This window comes from Argentina anserina, chromosome 1 (assembly GCF_933775445.1).
Source record: "Argentina anserina chromosome 1, drPotAnse1.1, whole genome shotgun sequence".
In the NCBI taxonomy this organism is placed as follows: domain Eukaryota; kingdom Viridiplantae; phylum Streptophyta; class Magnoliopsida; order Rosales; family Rosaceae; genus Argentina; species Argentina anserina.
Window position 1 is genome coordinate 15520061 of NC_065872.1, and position 21694 is coordinate 15541754.

At 38.4% G+C, this 21694-nt stretch overlaps 1 protein-coding gene and 1 pseudogene across 1 annotated transcript; both read left to right on the forward strand.

Moving 5' to 3' along the window:
- The first annotated feature begins 16631 nt into the window (after positions 1–16631).
- Positions 16632–18361, forward strand: LOC126797583 (beta-amyrin 28-monooxygenase-like; annotated as a pseudogene).
- A 975-nt stretch (positions 18362–19336) lies between these two features.
- On the forward strand, positions 19337–20375 carry LOC126802763 (uncharacterized). Its single transcript, XM_050530461.1, has 2 exons — positions 19337–19586; positions 20194–20375. The coding sequence occupies exons 1-2, from the start codon at positions 19337–19339 to the stop codon at positions 20373–20375; spliced, it is 432 nt and encodes a 143-aa protein (XP_050386418.1).
- Positions 20376–21694: the final 1319 nt, after the last annotated feature.

Here is a 21694-nt window from a genome sequence, read left to right on the forward strand (position 1 = left end):
AAGGGTTTATGTATTTTTAACCTCTTCTTTGCAGATGACTGTTTGTTTGTTTTTTTTTTTTTTGCGAAAGCCACCTCTCAAGCAGCGGTCATAATATTCTGAGTTGTAAAAGAATCATCTCCTAAGCATTTTTAGTGTATCTTGTTCTAATTAATATAACATAAATAGTTAATAAATGTTATTTTATTCCTGATTCATCGGGATCTTTGATGTAATGCATATATATAAGGTCATAAATCTATTAATAAAATTACAATTATTCTTTCGAATGCATTCTACTGTTTCACGTTATCAAGCACGTAACTCTAGCCCTTAAAACCCTAAGCCTAGAACCCGAAAAAAAAAACCTAAAACCTTAGGATTTTTTTTCTCTAGTCGGCCGCACCTTTTGCCCTAGTGTCGCCGGCCTCCGAACCCTCTGCCTCCTCCGGTCGCCGCTTCTCGGTGGCCCTAGCCTCCTCTACGCCGCACCAAGAGTTGAAGACCAAGGCTTCAAGGTTGTTGTTGTACAATATGAAAAGAAGAGAAGAAGAAGAAGAAAATTCACGATTTTGCAATTCAAGGTAAATTTATAAAATAAAGTTCATGTTTTCAATAAAATTTACTTTAATCTGATTTTTGTCTTGCATCGGGGACTTTCATACTTCATTTTCTTGTCAACCTGATTCTTCTTCTTCTCGGGTGATACACAGGGATATGATTCACATGGTATTGAGTTTTAGGAGTAGCTGGGGTGTCGCTATTACCATTCGTAGCCATTGTGTGTAGCTATATATCAAAAAAAACAATACAAATTTTGATCGTGGCAGTCATAGCCGCAAATTTGTATCGATTTGACCTGTACAATTGTTCTGAAATAGTTTTATTTAATCAAACTTGTTTCGTTAATTCGAAACTAACATCTTTAATATTTTTCTTGTAGATGCTTGAAAATACACGAACAGAGTTCGACATCCAAGATTCTCATCGAATAAGTATCCTCGATTGGTGTCTGAAATGCAAGTCACGTTCGTCGGAAAGAAGTTTACTGTTGCCATCAAACCTCTAAAAGAAAAAGAGGACCAAGAGTCCGATGAGGTGAAAGCACAAGCCTTGATGTTTCTCAGGCCCCATATGGAAATGGTGCTCATCAAACTGTGCCTAAAGTATACAGATCTGAGTGTTCTTTGGGAAGCTCTCAAGGAATGGTTTGATAATGCGCATGACGCACGGTTGCCAACTCTTTTAACTGAATGGAGATCTGTTCGTCTACTGGATTTTGCCAAGGTTCATGATTACCATCAGGCAATGTTAAATATCTAGGAAGACTTAAATGTGTGTGGCAAGGAGAAAACTAACGATGACATGATCGAGAAGACCCTAGAGACTTTCCCAGAATTTGCGAGTGAAATGGCTCACCAATATCACCTTGATTATAAGGCCAAAAGAATCAAGAGTTTTGCAGATTTGATGAACCTTTTCAAGAAGGAACGTCATCATGAGATCATTCTCAACAACAACAATCTAAGACTTGCAGGGACGAAAAGAGTTCCAGAAGAAGACATATAAGGGAAAAAGTTGAAAAGAGAAATCAAGGGATCGATCTACACCGTACCAAACTGGAGGAAACAGATGGCCTCATCATAACATAACTTGGACTAGGGATGGTGCCACCGCCGGCCCCCTAACCCTCGAGGCCGTGGTGCCTCTCAACCCTCCAAATTCGACAACTCGCCCAAGGTTACAAATCTGAACCTTCCATGCTACAAGTGCGGTTCAAATAAGCACTTTCATAAGTAATGTCATACTCCTAAAGAGATTGTTCGAGCTCACAAGAAGTGCAAGCAAAACTTGCCCAATGAAAGCAACTATGTTGAAGATGCCTGATGCTAATGCTACCATCAAGGTCAAAGTTGAGGACTTTCAGACAAATGAGAAAGAGAAAGCCGGTCCTGAGACTCATTCCATTCTTGATTTTGACTAAGATATATGTCGATTGATTGTCGTTATATCGCTTATTTTATTTAAGCTTTTAAGTTTGATTTGTAATGGCAGTATCTCCATAATAAGATTTTTTTTAAGTCAAGTGTTTATTTTTCAAGAACAATGTTGATGTACGATTATTTTGGCAATCAATAAAATATTTGTTTTTATTTTTTTGTTATAAGTATGTATACAAGCGTTACTTTGTTTTCCTTAAAGCATGAATGGTTTGGAATCTATAAACAAAATGATTCATAGAACTAAATTCCACCGGTTTATGGTGATGATTGAGAATTAATGGTTCGACAATTGAAGTAACACATGAAACTTAGGGGGAGTGGCAAACTATAATAGGTTCGCGAGTTACGGCCTTAGAAATCCACCAAAATGTTTCGTCCATCGCCCGGTTTACCCCCACATGACGCTTGAATTGAAAAAAAAAAATTTGGCCTGAAAAAGGCTCAGGAAATTGGCCGGAAAAAGTCGTTGGAGATGTCGCCAGAACCGCCGCCACTGCAGCCTTGCCGGACCGCCGCAGCTTTACCGCCGGCCCTGGAGACCCCCCCCCCCCCCACAGCCTCTCTTCATAGCCCTGCAGCTCCCTCCACACGGCCCCTATAGCCGCCTCGCAAGACCCCGGCATCATGCCCTCCAGTAGTTCTACATCCCCCCTCCCCCCGCGCACAGCTACCTCGCAACCCTGCACGGCCTCCTGCAGTCCCTGATAAGCGCAAAAGCACCTACAAAAATATCATATTATCAAATCAATTATATCAATGTAGTAAATGGCAAATACGGGTCATTACCCGCAAATGATTGGTGAAACTAAGACTTAAAAAAAAAAACAGACGGCGTAAACCAGAAATCTGGCAAACTCGACCTAGGAGCGGAAACCTAATTAATTCGGTAATCTAGACTTAACCACAAATTACGAAATTAAATAGACACTAACTAGACACAGTGGTGGACTATCACATAAATTTTGAGGGTATTCGGAATTAGTTTGATTGGTGAACAAAAATAAATAAGACAGAAGTACTACTAAAAATAGAATATTAAAAAGTAAATATGGATGTAAATATGAGAAAAATAATAGCTATGAACTTCTCTCCACCACTAAATATGCTTCAATCACCCCAAAACAATGTCAGTAATTATAGATGAATGCACTCACAGTTAAGCCAATGTCGTTAGGTCATTAACCGTATTACATTCTCTTACTTGTCATGTTAAGCGAAATGTCAATATTGAGATGGTGGTGATGATGGTTTTTATAGAGAAGAATGGTGGTGGAAAAAGTAGAGAAAAGTGAGAGATAATGATGTAGTGAGTGGGGTGAGTGATCATGGAATGAAGTAGAAGGAAGTGAGTGATCATGAAAGAAGTGAATGATCATGAAAGGAAGTGGGTGATCATGAAAGAAGTGAATGATCATGGAGGGAGTGTGTGATAAAGAAGGAAGTGATAGACCTAGAGGTGATGATTACACCCAAAATAAAATCAGATTTTTGCATAATATAGGTGTAGATTTTTCTCTTCTTCTTTATTCCACTTCAAAATAATAAAAACAAATAAAGTTAATTAAAAATATAAAAACATAACAAAATAGCTAAGTAAAATGAATAATTAACACAATAAAAGTCACATAAATATGTGACTATCGAAATACCTCACACTTGGCTTTTGCTAGTCCTCAAGCAAAACACTAAACTAAGACTCCGGAAAGACTCAACAATATCACAGGCTACAAAACTCTAATGTCCTTAACACTTTGTCTCAGCAATCTCTCTAACATTGCAATACCAAGATCACATGATATTTCAGTTCAATCCACAAAATTTCGAAGGTTAATGTCAATACATGACACACATGCAACATGTAGGACGAAGACATAATCATGGTGAATGTAAAGCGATAGCATTCAATAAACAAGTTAAGATTCAACCTCACATGGGTACGCTATAAGTGGTTCTCTCAACATATGTCTAAGGTTTTCACTCAACTCAATTACTTGCCAAAGTGACCGAACCATATGCTTAACTTTTGTGACTTATCTCCACAGATCAAAGGCTACCTATCTTGAGATCAAAAAAGACTTTATAAAGTTGTAATGTGGTTAAGCTCATAGGTTTATAGAATAAAAGAGATATGAAATTCAAACAAGTTTTAAAACCTAGTAGAGCATCAATGAAGAGACTTTTTCTAACTTTACAACCCTTGAAGCATCTTCACTATTGTATTCTTCCAAATATATCACCATTGTGGCTGAATTTCATCTTGTTGGGCCTTCATTTTATTCTTTTCATCTACAGTTAACTTGTGGTATAAGCTAAACATCACAAAAGAACATACACATTTTTTTGTTTTGTTTTACAACACAAGTAGCTTGATATCCCATACTTATTTCTTTTCTTCATCTTCACAATCTTCTGCCTTGGTCTTCATGTATACGTCTCATGTACAGCTCTACTAAGTTCTAGAATAAAGGTAGAGATATTACTATTCTAAGGTTCAAGGGTAAAGTTGTGTGGGTGATGACAAAAAAAATTCATAATGTAAGCTCAAAGTGGTTAACTAAGGGTTGCACATCTTGTGTACATAAAATATGAGTCACATGCTACATATGGCAATAGTGGTAGATCTTAAGTGCATTTATCACTTCCCCAATCAAGATATATAATGACTATAAGATTTGACAAGCACAAGAGCAAGTTCTAGTAATCTTTAGTGTAATAACACTAGTTTTTGAACAATATTTGGTTTGATTTGGATTCTATCAAGTTGTGAAATTTAATTAGAATGAATGTGATTGTTTGCGACGTTACGAAACTAAAAACAGAAACGTTCTCGGAACGTTTAATTCGAAAAACGTGACGTTACCACAACCTATATATTGACTTTTATTCCGTTGCTCGGTTGCGAAATCTTTCTTCACGAAATTTGTAGAGCTCGTCGATACGAGTTCGTAAGTATGTGACGCGTTCTAATCGGACGTCGGACGTAGAAGTTATTAACGTCGGAAGTTAGTTTCCGATTTTAGAAACGAGTATAAATAGGATATTTTTGTGATTAGGGTTTCCATTTCAGGAAACCCATTTTCTTTCTTCTCTCCGCCTCCCTCCCTCTTTCTCTCCCTCCTCAGAAACTCTCTCCGTCAATCCGCCGCCTCCAGGCCGACATGTCTTTCACCGCCGACACCAGCAGCCTCGCAAGCTCGACGCAGTCTCCCTCCAAGCAAGCCACGGTCTCCAGCGCCACCGTGAAGCTTCGACGCGACTCGCAAGAACCAAACCCAATCGGTGCGAACTCTCCGATGAGCTCCGGCGCTGCCAAGGCCCGGAATAAGTGAGGTTTCCATCTAATTGGATGTTGTGATGCTTGTTGTGTGGATTGGTGTTGTTTTTGGTTGGATTGATGGAGTTTTAGAGGAGATCGGAGGGGGAGGGATTTGGGGGAGATGCCGCCGCTATGGGTGGCGCGTATGGGTGCGTGGAGGAGGAAGGAGTCGGCGTGAGACCGTGGGGAGGAAGAGGGGAGAAAGAGGAAGGTTTTGGGGGCGGCGGTGGCGTGATACGCTCCGGTGCCGGAGTAGGCGCGTGGGCCCCACGCGCGGTCGCCGGCGAGTGGCGCATGTACCCCACGTGCTGCCACGTGCGGCGGCGCGTGAACAGTGTTTCCGAAAGGGTAATTTTGTAATTTTATTTACGTACGGTAAATGTAAAAAGGTGATTTACGTACGGTAAATGTAAATGTAAATTACTTTTAGTAAATGTAAAAAGTAATTTTGGAAGGGTAATTCGGTAATTAATATTTACTGTGACATTATGTACATTTGAATAGTATTTGTACGTACAGAAATACGTAGACAGTATGTACTCGTACAGATATACGTATTGAATGTGTATTTGTACAGTAATACATGAATAGTAAATACGTGAATAGTACACATTGAACAGTAAATTCGTAAAACCGGAAATTGCTGAACAGTAACCGATTATTACTGTTTCGGCATTTAAAGGTTTACGAAACGTTTCTAAATTCTTTTCTTATCTTTTCAAGGTGATCGATAAATCAAGGAAATGAATTATCTTCGGAAATTGGGGAATTACGCTCGAGTCGATAAGGTGAGTAAAATCTCACATATTTACGAATCTACCCTTGCGGTGAATTCAAGATTTTTGCAAGAGTTTTAAATATTGAAATACGACATGTATATGATATAGTAGAATATATATATATTTGTATAAATGGTAAATAAGTACTTATATATATAATTTGCTATATTATATACTGTTATGAATTCATTAGAATTGGTCATTTCGATGACGAGAATTATATGACGAGTATGTGAATTAATTTGTACAATATGAGGTGTGATTATCGTACGTGATTTTATTATATGTTTGTTAAACGTTTTGTCTTCGGACGTGTTTATGAATTATGACATGTATATGATATAGTGGATTATATATATATTGTATAAATGGTAAATAAGTACATATATATATATAGTTGCTATATAATGTACTGTTATGATTTTATCGTGATGATGTCATTTCGATGACAAGATTTTATCGAGCATGTGACTTTGATTTGTACAATATGATGTGAGATTATTGTACGTGAATTTTAACATGGAGATTGTTAAAATGTTGATTTGTCTTCGGACTTGATTTTTGTACAATATGATGTGAGATTATTGTACGTGTTTGGCAAGTCGGAACCTAGCATTTGGCCGGGCGAAAGTTATGATATAGTTAGAGCTCTAGTCTGTCTGCCGGAGTACTGCATGTGAGGTAACGGGTGGTTATCGGCTCATGGGTACTCAGATTGATTTGGATGTTGGGTAGCGGGTGGTTACCCAATATCGGCGGTGTACTACGTGAGGGGTAACAGATGTGTACCAGCGTTCATTAGTACCCGTATTATAAATGTTTTTGGGTAACCAGAAGGGTTGCCCGATTTCTCATGAGCACTTTCATTTCATATATTTTTGGGACAACCAGATGGGCCGTCCATTGAATCATGAGGACATTTATATTTGTTGATTGTGATTTTTCGTATATATTGATATGCGAATTATATTTTCATTTTACTCATACGAGCTATAAGCTTACCGGGTTTGTGTTTACAATCTTGGTGCACCAATTCGATGGTGTAGGGGATAATTCTGCAGGTGTTGACTAGTGGAGATTGAGAGACGACTCTGGAGTCTCGAAGTTATTCATTATCCTGCTTGTGGTGTGGTTTGCATTTCAGAATTGTGTGTGAGAATTCGTGAGGACTTATTGGTGAGTTTTGTGAGAAATTGTGAGGATTATTACATTTCTATTTTATGTAATGCTGAATTATAAATTTGGTTTGTAGTAATTGGTTTTCTGAGTTGTATTGAGAACTCAGTGATGATCCGCTGTGCATGTAAAATGATTTCGATTCGTTGAGATTCTTTTGGTGTTTAACGACTTTGAAATTTTGAGTTTTTATGCTCGAAATTTTAGGGTCGTTACATTTAGAGTCCATTAACTTAATCTATGATAAGCAATTGACACAACAAAGAAAACATGTATAATCACATTTAGGCTCAATCGCTCATTTGCATAATATAGGTGTAGATTTTTTTCTTCTTCTTTATTCCACTTCAAAATACCTAAAAACAAATAAAGTTAATTAAAAATATAAAAACTAACAAAATAGCTAAGTAAAAGGAATAATTAACATAATAAAAGTCACATAAATACGTGACTATCAGTCCCCCCCTGCACGGCCACACTGCAGCCCCGCCTAGGCACACCCCCGCCCCCGCCCCCGCCCCCGCCTAGGCCCTGCAACCTCGCCATGGACATATGACCATGCAGTGCTACTTTATTGTCTTGTGCCGATCATAGTTATTTGATCCAATGATAACATGCTTACTATTTGACACACATAAGTTTCTCATGTGATTTCTCTAAGTATCTATGATACCGTTATGCACATTTAAGGGATCACACCTTGTTTTGACCTTTCATATTATAATTCCTCCTCTTAGAGAATATTCGCATTGTCTTTACAAAGACTAATTATGTTTTACAATTTACTTGTAGATGTCAACCGACGAGATAGAATGCTTAACAGATTGTGGAACAACCCACACATTTTTGCTGGATAAGCAACTTTTTACACAATTTGTGCCTTACAAATCCTCTGTGACTTGTCTCATTGGGACCGATCAATTGATCCAAAGGCGTATAACGCAATTCTTGCTACCTAATGGTACTCTCATAAGAGTCAACGATGCACTTTATGCACCAGAGGGAAACCGAACCTTGCTCAATTTTAAGGGTATTCCTGCCAACGATTATCACCTAAACACCAAAGTTATTAACGGAAATGAGTATCTATGTGTTACCTCTTTTTATGGACATCATCGTCATAACCTAGAGATGTTTGAGCGTGTTAATAGTGGGTTGTACTTTACCACGCTACGTGCAATTGAATCAAATGCAGTTAGCAAGTCTTTCTGTGATTCTAACGCTTACAAGCTATGACATAATCATCTAGGTCATATAGGACGTGATATGATGATTCGTATATTAAAAACTTCACACGGTCATTCATTTTTCAAAGCCAACAAGCATTTGGGAACCCCACACGCCATGGATGATGGTGGCACAGATGTGGCACTTGTGTCCAGCTATGGCTCGACCTCACGGCCTGCCAAGGCTTTCCAATGGTCCTTTAAGTCCGTGATGGAGCCCGTGGAGTTATGCGATGCCTTTTCCGCAATCTCTAATGCCTATAAATCATTTTGTAAAATTTGTGTATTGGCAAATATGCAGGCCTTCCTTTGCAGTTGATAATACACATAACATTTTATTCTTACAAATGATCCAAGGTGATATATGTGGACCAATACATCCAGAGTGCGGACCATTTAGATACTTTATGGTTATGGTAGATGCATCAACTTGCTGGTTACATGTCGATCTATTGTCCACACACAAGCTGCATTTCCGAAGCTCCTTGCTCAAATAATTAAACTCAGGCCTCACCACCCTGCCATCCGATTAAGTCCATTAGACTGGATAATGCAGGAGAATTCACTTCGAAGACATTTAATGATTATTGCATCTCAATCAGAATAGATATTGAACATCTCGTACCCAACGCTCATTCTCAGAATTGATTGGCAGAAGCGACAATTAAGTGGTTACAACTTATAGCTCTGGCTTTAGTTATGCATTGTAACTTGTCCATAACTGCTTGGGGACATGCAATCTTGCATGCAGCTGTACTTATTCATTTCAGACCCACCACCAAACAACCTATTAGTGTGTACCAGTAGGTAACTGGATATGAGCCTGACATTTCACATTTACGCATGTTTGGTTGTGCGGTTTATGTGCCTATTACACCTCCACTGCATAAGAAAATGGGTCCACAGAGATGAATAACAATTTATGGTGGATATAACTCTCCAACGATTATCCACTTCATTGACGCTCAGACAAGAGATCTCTTTACTGCTAGATTTGTAGATTGTCACTTCAATGAGACACACTTCTCACATTTAGGTGGAAATAAGAACACATATGTTCAAGATAAACGTCGAGAATTGACGTGGAATACCCCCACTATGTCTCATTGGGATCCTCGCACATCTCATCTTGAGATTGAAGTGCAACATATTTTCCAATTACATAAGTTGGTAGATTTGATGCATGATGCCTTTATAGATATTACAAAAGTGACAAGATCGAGTATACCTTCTGCAAACTATCTTGTGAAGTTAGAAGTCCCGAACTTCGGGCAAGATACCGCCATACCAGGGCAAGGCTCGGCCAAGCCTACCCTAGGTAGAGGCACGGCGATGATCTCGGCTCCTTCCAAGAAGAGGGCGAGGGCGAAGGTTCCACTAACTCACAACCAAGAAAAATAGCTAAAGTCAAGGTACAAACTGATCCACTCGTCATAGACTCAGACAACCCAAGCTTCGAAATTATCTATGATTATAGCTATGTCCATGAATCAACACTTGATGATCTGAGGGACGCTTTAGACTCATTGATGATATCAGAGAACAAAGAAATCTCATTGAACGAGTTAAATGCTCCAGAAGTCATGGATAGGAATTTCATGCGGATAGATGATGTGTTTGCTTATTCCGCCACTCGAAAAATCATCGACAACGATGACATCGAACCGCGCTCGATTGAAGAATGTCAACGAAGAGCAGATTGGCCGAAATGGAAGAAAACAATCCAAACGGAACTAGACTCTCTAAATAAAAGGCAAGTTTTCGGTCCAGTCGTTGAAGTACCGCCGAATGTTAAACTAGTTGGACATAAATGGGTCTTTATTCGTAAGCTGAATGAGAAAGGTGAAGTCATGCGGTATAAAAGCATGACTCGTTGCTCAAGGATTCTCTCAGCATCCTGGTGTTGACTATGTGGAGACGTATTCTCCGGTTATGGATATCATTACCTTCCGATATCTGATAAGTCTAATGGTATCTGAAAAGCTAGACATGCAGTTGTTAGATGTGGTGACTGCGTATCTTTATGGGGATCTAAATACAGAGATATACATGAAGGTTACAACGCTCACTTTATGGACTAAAACAGTTCAGTAGAATGTGGTATACACGTTTGAGTGAATACTTGATTGGGAAGGAATACAAGAACGATGAACTGTGCCCTTGCGTGTTTATCAAACGCAATAGTTCTAGTTTTGCTATAGTAGCTATCTATGGATCTTTTAATAAGATGAAGGTAATTGGATCTTTTAATGAGATTGGTGAGACGATAAGCTATTTGAAAGCAGAATTTGAGATGAAAGACATAGAAAAGACTCAGTTTTACTTAGGTTTGGAAATTGAGCATAGAGTTGGTGGAATCCTTATACACTAGTTTGCATACGTCTAAAAGATGCTCAGACGATTCTGTATGGACGAAGTTTTGCACCCTTCTAGTACTCTCATGGTCGTAAGAAGTCTGGATGCCAAGAAAGATCCATTTTGTTCGAAAGATGACGATGAAGAGATACTTGGTCCTGAATATCCATATTTGAGTGATATAGGAACTTTGCTTTATCTATCTCAATGTACTCGTCCAGACATTGCATTCTTAGTGAACTTCCTGGCAAGGTTTAGTTCTGCACCAACTATACGTCATTGGACCGGTATCAAGAACATCTATAGGTACTTGAAGGGTTACATTGATATGGGGTTGTATTATCAGTATTCCGACAAGAAAAGTGCTATTCCGGCAAGAATTGATGGTGAAGATCGACACAACGTCGCCACCATGCTTTCCCAAAAAGCCAGAAGAAGAAAGTGACGAAACATATTTGGCACGGTTGAAGGAAAAAGAAAGGGCTCCGGTGTGGGATCATTTTAAGAGGATCTTGGTTAGCAAGGGCACTACGAAAAGGGTGAAGGGAGTTTGTAATTATTGTGGAAATGAGTGTTTAGCCGATCCTAGTGGCAATGGAACTACGAACTTGAACAATCACATAGAAAAATGCCGCAAGTACCCTACTAATATGGAGAAGATGAAGGCTTCGGGGCAAGGTTTATGAGGAAGATGAATAATTTAGTGTTAGTGGTTCTCAAGTGTCTAATGAGGGGAATGTAGGGAGTTCAACTTCAATTGAGGGTTTAACGGAGTTTGATAAGATGTTGAAGGAGAAAGAAGAAAGGAGAATAGCAAGGCGAACCGAACTCATTAACAATGACATTGATAGGTATCTTGGAGATGCTATAGAGAGTGATCATGAGAAATTCCATTTGGTAAATTGGTGGAAGATAAATAGAATTCACAAGTACCCTATATTGGCACGCATTGTTAGGGATGTATTAGCTATTCCCGTTTCCATTATAGCTTCGGAGTCTTGCTTTAGCACTAGTGGGAGGGTGATTGATCCATATCGTGCTTCATTAAGTCCTAAAATGGTGGAGGCATTGATATGTGTTCAAAATTGGATTACGAATGATAATGTTGCCATAAGTCATGAGCTCAGTACGGAAGAGGTTGAAATATTTCATGAAGTTTCTAATATGTGATGTTTCTCTTATTAATATTGGATGTAGAATTACGAAAGGAGTCATGTTCAAATGTGGTGGTGGGAAATGTTTGGAATGATGTGTTGACACCAAACACCACTTCATGGTCTTGAGAATTGATGAATGAGGGATTATGGCATTCACAAGGAGACTCATTTGTTATGAAAAATTTCATGTTTATTTGGACTTTGGTGAACTCAATTTACTTTGAAGTTTGGACTTTGAATTTGTGTTTTATGGTGTATGAACCTATAAATTGTGTAAAATCATAATGTTTTGATTGTTAGAAATGATTGTTTTAGGGTAAGAAAAAAGTTTAGATCCTCAAATGGAACCATATGTCTCATTCAGTAATTCAGTCAGTTTTTTTTTCAAATTTACAAAAAAAAAACAGAAAAAACCGAACCGAACCGAACCAGTCGGTTCAGTTTTCAGTTTGGTCTATTTGAGAACCGTGAACTGAACTGAACCGAACCGAAGTTTAATTTCAGTTTGAGCCCAAAACCGAACCGTTTGGGCTGAATTCCACCCCTACTCTCCGGTGTGGGGTATGAGATCGTTGATCCCTCTTATGTGGCGAAGGGGATCATTAGGCACTTAATCCCTCCTATGTGGTGAAGGAGATTAGTAGACCAAGTGTGTTGAGGGTAATGTCGTTATGCATTACGCCTGTTTGTGTGATTAGGGAGTTGAGGTAATAGGTTACCTTTTACTTGCCTTAGGTTGTTGAGGGTGTTGATGTTGTTGTGGTTAGTGTTGTGGTTGTTGATGGAGTCTGAGTGGTTGGTGTTTTTGTGTTGTGGAGTTTGAGTGTAGTGAGATATTAATGTTGTACGTGTTGTTGTCGTGGTAACGATGTGATGATGTTATTTGTCTATGGAGTAAATGTTGTTGTAAATTAATGGTGTTGTGATAATGTTAAGTCGACGACTTAACTTTGATTGAGATGTGATGCATTATATATTGTCGTTGTTGCATGTTATTGTTGTTGTTGTTTATGTGTTGAGTAGTTATGTTCAGTTTACTCATACCAGCTGTGAAGCTGACCGGGTTTGTGTTTGCAATCCCGGTGTACCAATCAATGGTGCAGGGGTAGTACCGCAGGTTGTACGTAGTTGCAGTTGGTAAGTTGACCAGCTGTCAGCAGTGTGCTGTTTGATTCAATTCTTTAGTTTTGGTGAGTCTCAAGTAAATTCTACAACGGTAATTTATACTTAATTGTAAATAGTGTGTTTGGATTCAAGTTGTAACTGAGTTTGTTATTTAAACTCATGATCGATATTCAGCAGCTGTATTGTAATTTCAATTACATTGAGATTTATTGTAGAGTGTTAGCATTCTAAATTTTGAAATTTTACTGTTAAGAATTTAAGGTCGCTACAAACATAACTTAATTCTTATTGAGATTATTGTAGAGTGTTAGCATTCTAAAGCACGTGCTCACATATAAATATTTCGTGTTTTCATAAAACTTAGCCAACCCTAATTTCAAACCACAGAGGTGGGTTGGCCCCTACTAGGTAAGCGAGGACGAATCTCACTCCTACTATAGTTTTTTGTGCAAGTTAGGAGCCAGCAAGGGTTTAGGAAATGTGAAGTTTAGGAGTACACATTCTTTGAGTCATTTGAAGTTGTCGTTAGTTTATTAGCTCTCTCTTGTATCTTGTACTAATTGAGATATAAGTCTTGAGGTTGTGTTATAATCATTGTCACCTTTGTTGTATATTTTAGGTTGCCATTGTTATATTCATTTTGGGCCGGTGACTATTTGATCACCTTCCATTGTTTAAAAGATATTGTAAAGCTTGCATAATTATTTTAAGTGTGTTTCCAAAGTTGTAATTTGAGTCTTCAATTCAAATTTTGTTTGTGAACTTGGTTTGTTGTTTGTGAAAAATTTATATAGGTTTCCAAACTAGGGAGTGTTCAAATAGACTCTGTTCTTTTGTTTCCTTCTTAATCCTAATTTTTTAACTCTAATACTGTTATTATCTCTTCCGGGATGTGACAGAACCGGGTGACGTTTGAAAAACATCATGAAAAGACTCTCATGGCGTTTTTCAAAAGGCATTGGAAAAACGTCATTGAAAGATTTTATGTACTAGTGGACCTTCTTTTACTTAAATGATCATAACTTGATTAGAGTATCGAAATTGAGATCCGTAAAATCCTACATAAAGTATACTTCCCTATCTTTCCAATGGTATAAGTCTCATAGTCTAACTCGATTTGAAACTTTCTCAGTGGCTCCGCAAAGTTAGACCTTGGGAGATTTTGAATTTGAGATTAAATTGCTATTCAATCTTTGCTAGCTTATTTTAACTTCTTTTCTTTTCTCATTGACAAAAACCTACAAAAACACTAAAATAACATTGAAAAATGAAAACCAAAAACAACTTGAACTAAGCATAAATACCAAGGATATTGTGCATAGAAATACATGATTATATGAGCACATCACTCTTAGGTTCGGTAAATAAACTTAATCTTTGGATGGTAACATGGTTTGATATTAGTCGAATGAGATTTTAGATTGTTACTTGCATTAATTAGAAATGAGGTATAGAAAAACTGATGTCAAGAGATGCCAATTAACTGTTTGAACATCATCAGCTTTCTCTTAGTTCATTGCCTATGAGTGTGCTACTTCCCTTTATATTCTATGGTTGATGATATATGTTTAAAACTTACATAATTTCTTCTGCTAAACTTGCTAGGAGGACTGGTTTAATTAAGGTGGTCTGCAAGTAGGAGGTGAGATCAATTCAGATAATTTTTTGTGGTACATAGAAGAAGGCGCTAGCCAAGTCATTGTCACCTCTGTAAGTTTTGTTTTCCTCTTGTATAATTAGAAAACCATGTCTCTAGTGTTTATGTTTAGAATTATTGATATCAGGAAACTGTCTCCTGATATTTTCCTGAAAGTGTGTTGGTCTTCTTGCAGTATGTAATTAAATTATGTGCAAATGGATCTTGAAAGGCTAAAAGCTCTTGCTCATGTTGTTGGAAAGGACGTACAGGCTTGTTTTAGACCTTAGCTGCCAGAAGAGGGTATATAGTCAATCACCTCTGTCTATTTGTTCACCTTCCTGGCAAGGCTAACCAACCTCATTGCTTTACTTATTCTTGAGCAGTTCTTGCTCTTACCTTTAATTCGTCTTTGCTTTTTAGTTGTGTGTAGGATGTTTGTTTAACATGTTAATGCTGCAAAATTATGCTCGTCTTTATTATGGTGTTGTTTTGATGGCAGGGTTGGGAGCAGATGTAAGACAGACACCAAAAAAGAGAGGGAACACGCAAAACCTAAAGCAACAATGAGGAAATGAGGCTTGCAAGGGAGGAGGCGCAACTCGCCAACGATGTGGCCGCTTGTGCAATTTTAGAATTGGAGGCGTACAAGGCAGCAAGACAGGCATTCGAAGCGCGTTTGGCATCCTTAGAGGCAATGTTTTCACAAAGGTAACCTTAAGATCACCTTGGGGGAGGTAGTTGTTAGGTTTCATCTTTTTTACTTCTAGGTTGTTGTTTTGAAGGTGTTTTAGGCCGGTTTGTGTTATGTTGGTAGCTAGGAGATGTGGAAAACATATGTGAACAATTGCTAGTTGGTAGGAAGTACAATTGGCAGATTTGTGTATCTTTTGCTAGGTGTTGAAACTTGATGGCATTGGTTTATGCAATTTTTTGTGATATATGTGAAATGCAATTCATGGATCAGTCTTAAAATGTAGAATCGTTTGGCTGTGAAATATACAGGTTTGGGGTATATAAAAATAAATTATTTTTAAAAAAATAATAATTAAGGTGACAGAATCAAAGCATTGGTTCCATCGCCTTAAATTTGGTCAGGTTAAGACTCATTGCTTAAGTTGTAAAGGCTCGTCGCAAAGATTTAAGGCGATGAAATAGAATTTGTCGCTTAAAAAGTTGTTAAGGCGATAAAGTTTGCTCTTGTGGTCACCTAAGATCTGTAAGGTTGTGACCGAGGTAATGACTCTTAAGCGACGGATATGTGGTCGCCTAAGCCTTAAGTGACGAATATCCAGGCGACCACATATCAGTCCTGAAGCGACCACATACCTATGTCGCTCAAGTGGAGTTATGGCGTAATGCACTCACGTAGTAGAAAGAATAAAAAATAACAACCACGTGAGCATAGCCTGCCGTTAATCCAAGCTTAGATCTAACTAGGTCCAGAAAGACCCAATCCAATCGAGCCCGCACTAGAGTAAAATCCGAGATGTTGCATTAGTTTGTATGATTAATATTTTTGTTGCTTTAATTATTATTTTTGTCAATTCTCATATTGAATACGTGGGCCTCATTGGGAAAAATAAAACGTCAGTCACAAACTGATCATCCAACGTACATACAAGGGCTTTTCTTGACTACTGATTTGTCTATTGCAATTATGTCATTATTCTCCAATTCTCGATTTTCTAGTTATCACTTATTAACCACAGCGATCAGCAACGTTTATGTCAGTAGTTCAGTACTCTAAACTATATATGAAGCTACAGGTGTACTCATCCTTTGGTCTATCCATAGCCATAGATCGAGTTACACAAGAGTTGCCTGTACCCAAAAACTATATGTCGACCTAGCTAGTCTCAGTTTTGAGATGGGGATCATGGAGATGGAGATGCTCATCCTTTATGTGCTTCTTCTCTTTGTTTCTCTCTACGTATATCTTTCTCGTATGTATAGTAATGGCCTTAAAAGGAGAGCTGATCATGATTACCATCAGCTCCAGCAGCTCCCACCAGGAAGTTCTGGATGGCCCATCATCAGTGAAGGCCTTGCTTTTCTAATGAAAGCCAAAAGGGGTGTTCCAGAGAAGTTCATAGCAGATAGGAGGATCAAATACTCGTCATCACAATATTCTGGTGGCAGCAGCTGCGAGGTGTTCACAACATCGTTGCTGCGTGAATCCGTGGCGGTGCTGTGTACTGCTGCTGGAAACAAGTTCCTGTTTTCAAATGAGAACAAACTCGTCAGGTCATGGTGGCCTGCTAACATCGACACCATCTTTGGCAGCTCTAACAAAACAAGCACTGCCAAGGAGTCCATCCGTCACCGCAAAGTTCTGTCTCCGTTTCTCGGCCCTGATTCTCTTCGAAAGTACGTAGGGATCATGGATGCAGTCACCAAACGTCATATGGACGTGTTTTGGTCGGATCAAAAACAAGTCCAAGTTCTAGCCCTAACAAAGATGCACACCTTCAGGTTGGTGTGTAAAATCTTCTTAGACGTGGAAGATCCAGTAGTGATTGCCAAACTCGAGGAGCCAATTCAGCATATCGCAGCAGGCTTCATTTCGTTGCCAATAAATCTGCCAGGCACAGCATTCAACCGAGCCATCCGATCATCAAAGCAAGCCAGGAGGGTCCTTGAAGAAATGATCAAACAGAGGAGAACAGATCTAGATAGATATAGACAGACGGCTGCAGCAGCAAATGAGAGTAATAATCAAGATTTAATGTCTAGTTGTTGCTGGAGACATATAGCGACGGCCAACAGATGAAGGAAATCGACATCGCCAACAAGTTAAATGGTCTTATAATTGCTGCTTATGACAATGTCTTTATCACCTTGTGTTCTATAATCATGTATCTATCCGAGCTTCCTACAGTTTATGATGCCGTTTTTAAAGGTACTTACCTACCTACATATTGAAGCATAATCATCTATATGACCCGGCCAGTTGACATTTTAATCACTATATTCTAAAATGCAGAGCAAATGCAGATAGCAAATTCAAAGGCAAAAGGAGAGGTGCTCAAATGGGGGGACATACAGAAAATGAAATACACATGGAACGTCGCACGTGAAGTTTTGAGATTGGAGCCTCCAAATCCTGGAACTTTCAGAGAGGCCATGTCCGACTTTGAGTATGAAGGATATCTGATTCCTAAAGGAATGAAGGTACGGTATGCATGCATGTAATGTACATGTATAATACATTCATAATTATAATACGTACGCGCCTATTTAATTTCTCTAGCAATTAATAGCTTAATTATTACATGCATACTCATGAAATGAACTGTGCAGTTATACTGGAGTGTGTTTTCCACACATAAAAACCCAGAGTACTTCCCGGATCCGAAAAAGTTTGATCCATCGAGATTCGACGGAGGAGGACCGGCTCCTTATTCGTACGTCCCATTTGGAGGAGGACCTCGGATGTGCCCTGGGAGAGAATATGCTCGTTTAACGATATTGGTTTTCATGCATAACTTGGTCACCAGATTTAGGTGGGAGAAGATTTTTCCTGACGAGAAAATGGTGATGACTCCATTTCTTCTTCCTGCCAAACGACTTCCCGTTCGCCTTTATCCTCACGCAACATCATCATAACGTACATCATTATGAGCCAAAACAAGAAGGATTTGCACTCGCACACATGCACTGCCTCAATCTTTCAATGTATGCAGAGTTGCAGACCGAGTATCTCTATATCAAGTGGCCGGTTGCTCTAATACATCAAGTCTTCAACTCGTCTGCTTTTTTATTTTCAATAATAAGAGGGTGATAATTAATAATGTGTACATACAATTCCCTTCCTCTTTCAATTCGGCCAATAATTCTCATGGATATATGCAATTATATGCTCTGATATATCCGCAAATAATGTTATGTATAACTTGCTTTTAATTTATGTTGGGGTTCGACTCAGTTTCCGTATTAGGATGTGCATCATGTGCTAATACTATAGACATATTACGTATGTACGTACGTACAGTAAACATGCATGCATAATTCAATGGAAAAAGATCTTCGCTTTGAGGTTTATGGAAGTTGAAAAATCCATAAATATAATCAAGGTCAATCAATTTGACTGTGATCGAACAATTAAGTACTTAACTTGAATATAATTGTCAGTTTGTTGGTTTCTTGATCATTTTGTCATATTTTTTATGATGGAAAATAGTAAGTTTTAAGTTGCAGCGTCTCTCGATAAGCCACGGGCAACTCGATCGAGTGTGGAGTGTCTAAAAGTGTGTGGTACAAGAGGAGAGAGTAGCTAGGCCACCGGATCGTGGCGAAGCTATTCAGGGGCGGGAGGGGTGTGGCCCCCAACAAGTTTAAAACCCCACTTAATTATAATATAATTATGAGATTATTGTTATATATGTGGTATAATTATGTGTAGTCATGAGTTATGATATATATAATTATATACTTATGTATAACATGTAATTATGGTATAAAAATGTATTAATCAGTATTTAATTCAAAATTTAGAATATATTGGCCACTCTGAAAATTTTGTCCCCTCCAATAAAGTGTTTCAAAATCCGCCACTGCACAGGATCGAATATCGATCTAGGGATGGAGGCCGTCTTTCCTCCACCACCTGCTACAACTTCTAACACGAAGTCTCTCCCCAAGTCCAAGCCACCCCGCCAAGACGACGATCTACGTACTTTCATCACAATGTCGAAAATCCAGGAAATCCGGGTCTGCACCAACCGGAGTTGCCGGAGACAAGGATCCATGCAGACCCTTGAGTCTATCTCTATCACAGCTCTCGCTCCGCCCACCGTTGCCGTCAAGTCCTGCGGCTGTTTGAGCCGCTGCGGCAACAGCCTCAACCACTGGCGGATATAGCTCGGTCTTGCATGGGCTTAAGCCCTTGCAACATTTTTGTACTAAATTATCTACATAGCTGACATAGTGGTTTGGCATGGGGTGCTTAGCCCCAAGGTGGTGGCTTCAATTCCCCCAAACAGCAGTCGATTTTGATTTTTTTTCTTTTTCAGTCCCATCTCCTCTAAACAACTGCATAAGGGCAATTACTTAATTTATTTTGTTCGTTAGAGTCTAGTTGTTACATTATATTTGACATTTAGTCAAGTTGGTTGTTACCCTAGTACTAATTTTATTGTTATTTTTTATTTAGAATTAGGTTGTATCTCTAATCAGAAAATGAAGTTTCCATTAATTAACTAAAATAAGTTGTTACCTGCTACCTTAGGCTTCAAATGCTTGACACTTCCCAATGTTTATCAGCTAAAATGAAAATTTCAACTTAAAATTATACACTCTATAAGGATTATAGACTCATAAATACCCTATTTTATAATTCATTTATTAATATTTTTTGTGCGTAAAAATTAGCCCCGGTATCAAGTTCATCTTACATCCGCCACTGGCCTCAACCTCGTGGCACTTGTAACTGCCATGCACTTTGCTCGGTCACTGCGGCACAACTGCTCGAGCCCGCGAGGTCCTCGTTGCCCTCTGCGGCGCTGGAGATTGGGATTCTGGCGCTGCTGACAAGAACTTGAAAGCGCTTGCGTTGAGGAATAAAGCCGAGATCGAGCTACTCAACAACAATTTCTCTCATGCCGAGCTAGTCCATATATAAATCTGTCCGACTGTCCCTGAAGGTCCTCATGCTGACCCTGCGGTCCTCTCTCATTTGGAGTAAACACCTAGCTAGAACAAACACATACATAAGGTCGTCCTCTGCATGTAGCCCATATATAGATCACTCGAGGCGCTTTTTCGATATGCCACATGCAAACATTTGGATCATGAACGACAGAGATAATAAAAGTAGATTACAACTTCACTACTAAATTAAAATGAGCAAAATATAGATAATACATAAAGAACTTTGACGCTGAGACTGATAATCGATCAAACAAGTCCCGAGTACGTCATTGTTGATGATATCGATGGCGGTGGTGCCAAAGAAAAATTCTGCTATGCTCCCAACCTCTAAGCCAACAAACCCTAAAAACGTGCAACCTCTCCAACGTACGTCAACTTCGAATGTTTTTACTTATTAGAATCATCATATATGTATTATTATTCCTTCGCTTTCAATAATTAGTGTTTTGGTGGAAACAGCGCACCTGAAAATGGTACCTAGGTATCGAAAGTGGTATATAACCATAACTGTCACTTAATATATATGAGTTTTCAAAACTCAAGTAGGGGCGGATTCACTCAATAGACTCTATGGACTTGAGCCTAAACGAAAACTCTCATCATATTTTACTTACTGTATGTTTTCTCTTAGATTGTATCTCTGTCAATCTTGTTGGTTAAGTCTCTCAACAGGGAACATGAAGCCCCAAGTTCGATCCTTAGCTTCTTTTTTTTAGGCCATTATATTTCTATCTTAATTTCTCCTCTCTACTTTTTCTCTTTTGTTTTATTTCCTCTCTTTTTCATTTCTTACATTATTTTTTCCTACTTTGTTAGTATTTCTTACATTCTTTCATATGTTTCTTCCTTTTTTTCTCCGTTTAAGGAAATTGAGTTTAGTGATGACTAATGTATGTATTCATATTCTTGGATTTTAAATTTATTATTTTGAATGATATATAATTTTGATGAGAAAAAAATTCCTACAAATGATATTGAAAAAAAAAGCTCTCAATTAGCCTAGGTAAAATTTATATCCTGGATCCGCCAATGGACTCAAGTATGTCTCTCATCTTAAATTCAAAATCAAATATAACCTAATAGGCTCGATCTGGAAACAAAGTTTAGAATCCGTTTTTTAAGTGTGAAGGCTTATAATTAACTTTAGATTGTCGGCGATCGAGATCATGTTAAATACTCTCGTCCTCATCATTCTCTTCAAAATCTTCTGTCATGGATTCAAGGTTTGCAAGAGGAAAATTGTTACGTTGAAGTTGTTCTGATTGAGAACGTACAACATGGTACTTTGTG

What these genes read in the sequence shown, in the direction of transcription:
- LOC126802763 (XM_050530461.1), top strand. Translation starts at nt 19,337, where the DNA reads ATGGAGGCCGTCTTTCCTCCACCACCTGCTACAACTTCTAACACGAAG. An exon ending in CGGCTGTTTGAGCCGCTGCG is followed by an intron (nt 19,587 to 20,193) that starts GCAACAGCCTCA and finishes AACTGCCATGCA; the next exon opens with CTTTGCTCGGTCACTGCGGC.